This window comes from Ceratosolen solmsi, unplaced genomic scaffold (genome assembly GCF_000503995.2).
Source record: "Ceratosolen solmsi marchali unplaced genomic scaffold, CerSol_1.0 scaffold23, whole genome shotgun sequence".
In the NCBI taxonomy this organism is placed as follows: domain Eukaryota; kingdom Metazoa; phylum Arthropoda; class Insecta; order Hymenoptera; family Agaonidae; genus Ceratosolen; species Ceratosolen solmsi.
In genome coordinates, this window is record NW_011948430.1 from 1,860,154 (window position 1) to 1,860,634 (window position 481).

Consider the following 481-nt stretch of genomic DNA (forward strand, 5'->3'; position numbering starts at 1 on the left):
GGGGGGGGGGGGGGGGGGGGGGGGGGGGGGGGTCGTCGATCATATGACTGGGGCGCACGTGACTTTATTTACAGTTGGCCGAGCGCGGCCGCGCGCGCCAGACGGCTCTCGTATCCTTCTTGGTGGAGTGCGCCTCGAGGAGGAGATGCCTGGGTGGCCGACGTCAGGACGCAATGCCGCTGATAGCGAGGTTATGGGCTAAAGGACGTGCCGAGACGGCCCTCGACGAGAGGAGGACGCGCACTCACGGGTGAGTCCATTCGATGCTGCGGACCGGGGACAGCGAACCATCGACTCTGAATAGGAAGAGAGAGAGAGAGAGAGAGAGAGAGAGAGAGAGAGAGAGAGAGCGTGTGAGAGAGGAAGACAGTGGACATACAGTTAGTCTCTTGCCTATATCTCTCTCTCTTCCTGTTTTCTACTCTTTGCTCTCTGCTCACTATCTCTCTCTCTCTCTCTCTCTCTCTCTCTTTCTCTCTCT

At 58.8% G+C, this 481-nt stretch overlaps 1 protein-coding gene across 1 annotated transcript in view; it reads left to right on the forward strand.

The window, feature by feature from the left end:
- The first annotated feature begins 173 nt into the window (after nucleotides 1-173).
- LOC105364094 (folliculin-interacting protein 2) overlaps nucleotides 174-481 on the forward strand; it is a 21,363-nt gene continuing 21,055 nt past the window's right edge. The window contains exon 1 of the mRNA XM_011501957.1: nucleotides 174-250. Coding sequence (XP_011500259.1) covers nucleotides 174-250 — 77 coding nt within the window. The remainder of the gene's footprint in view (nucleotides 251-481) is intronic.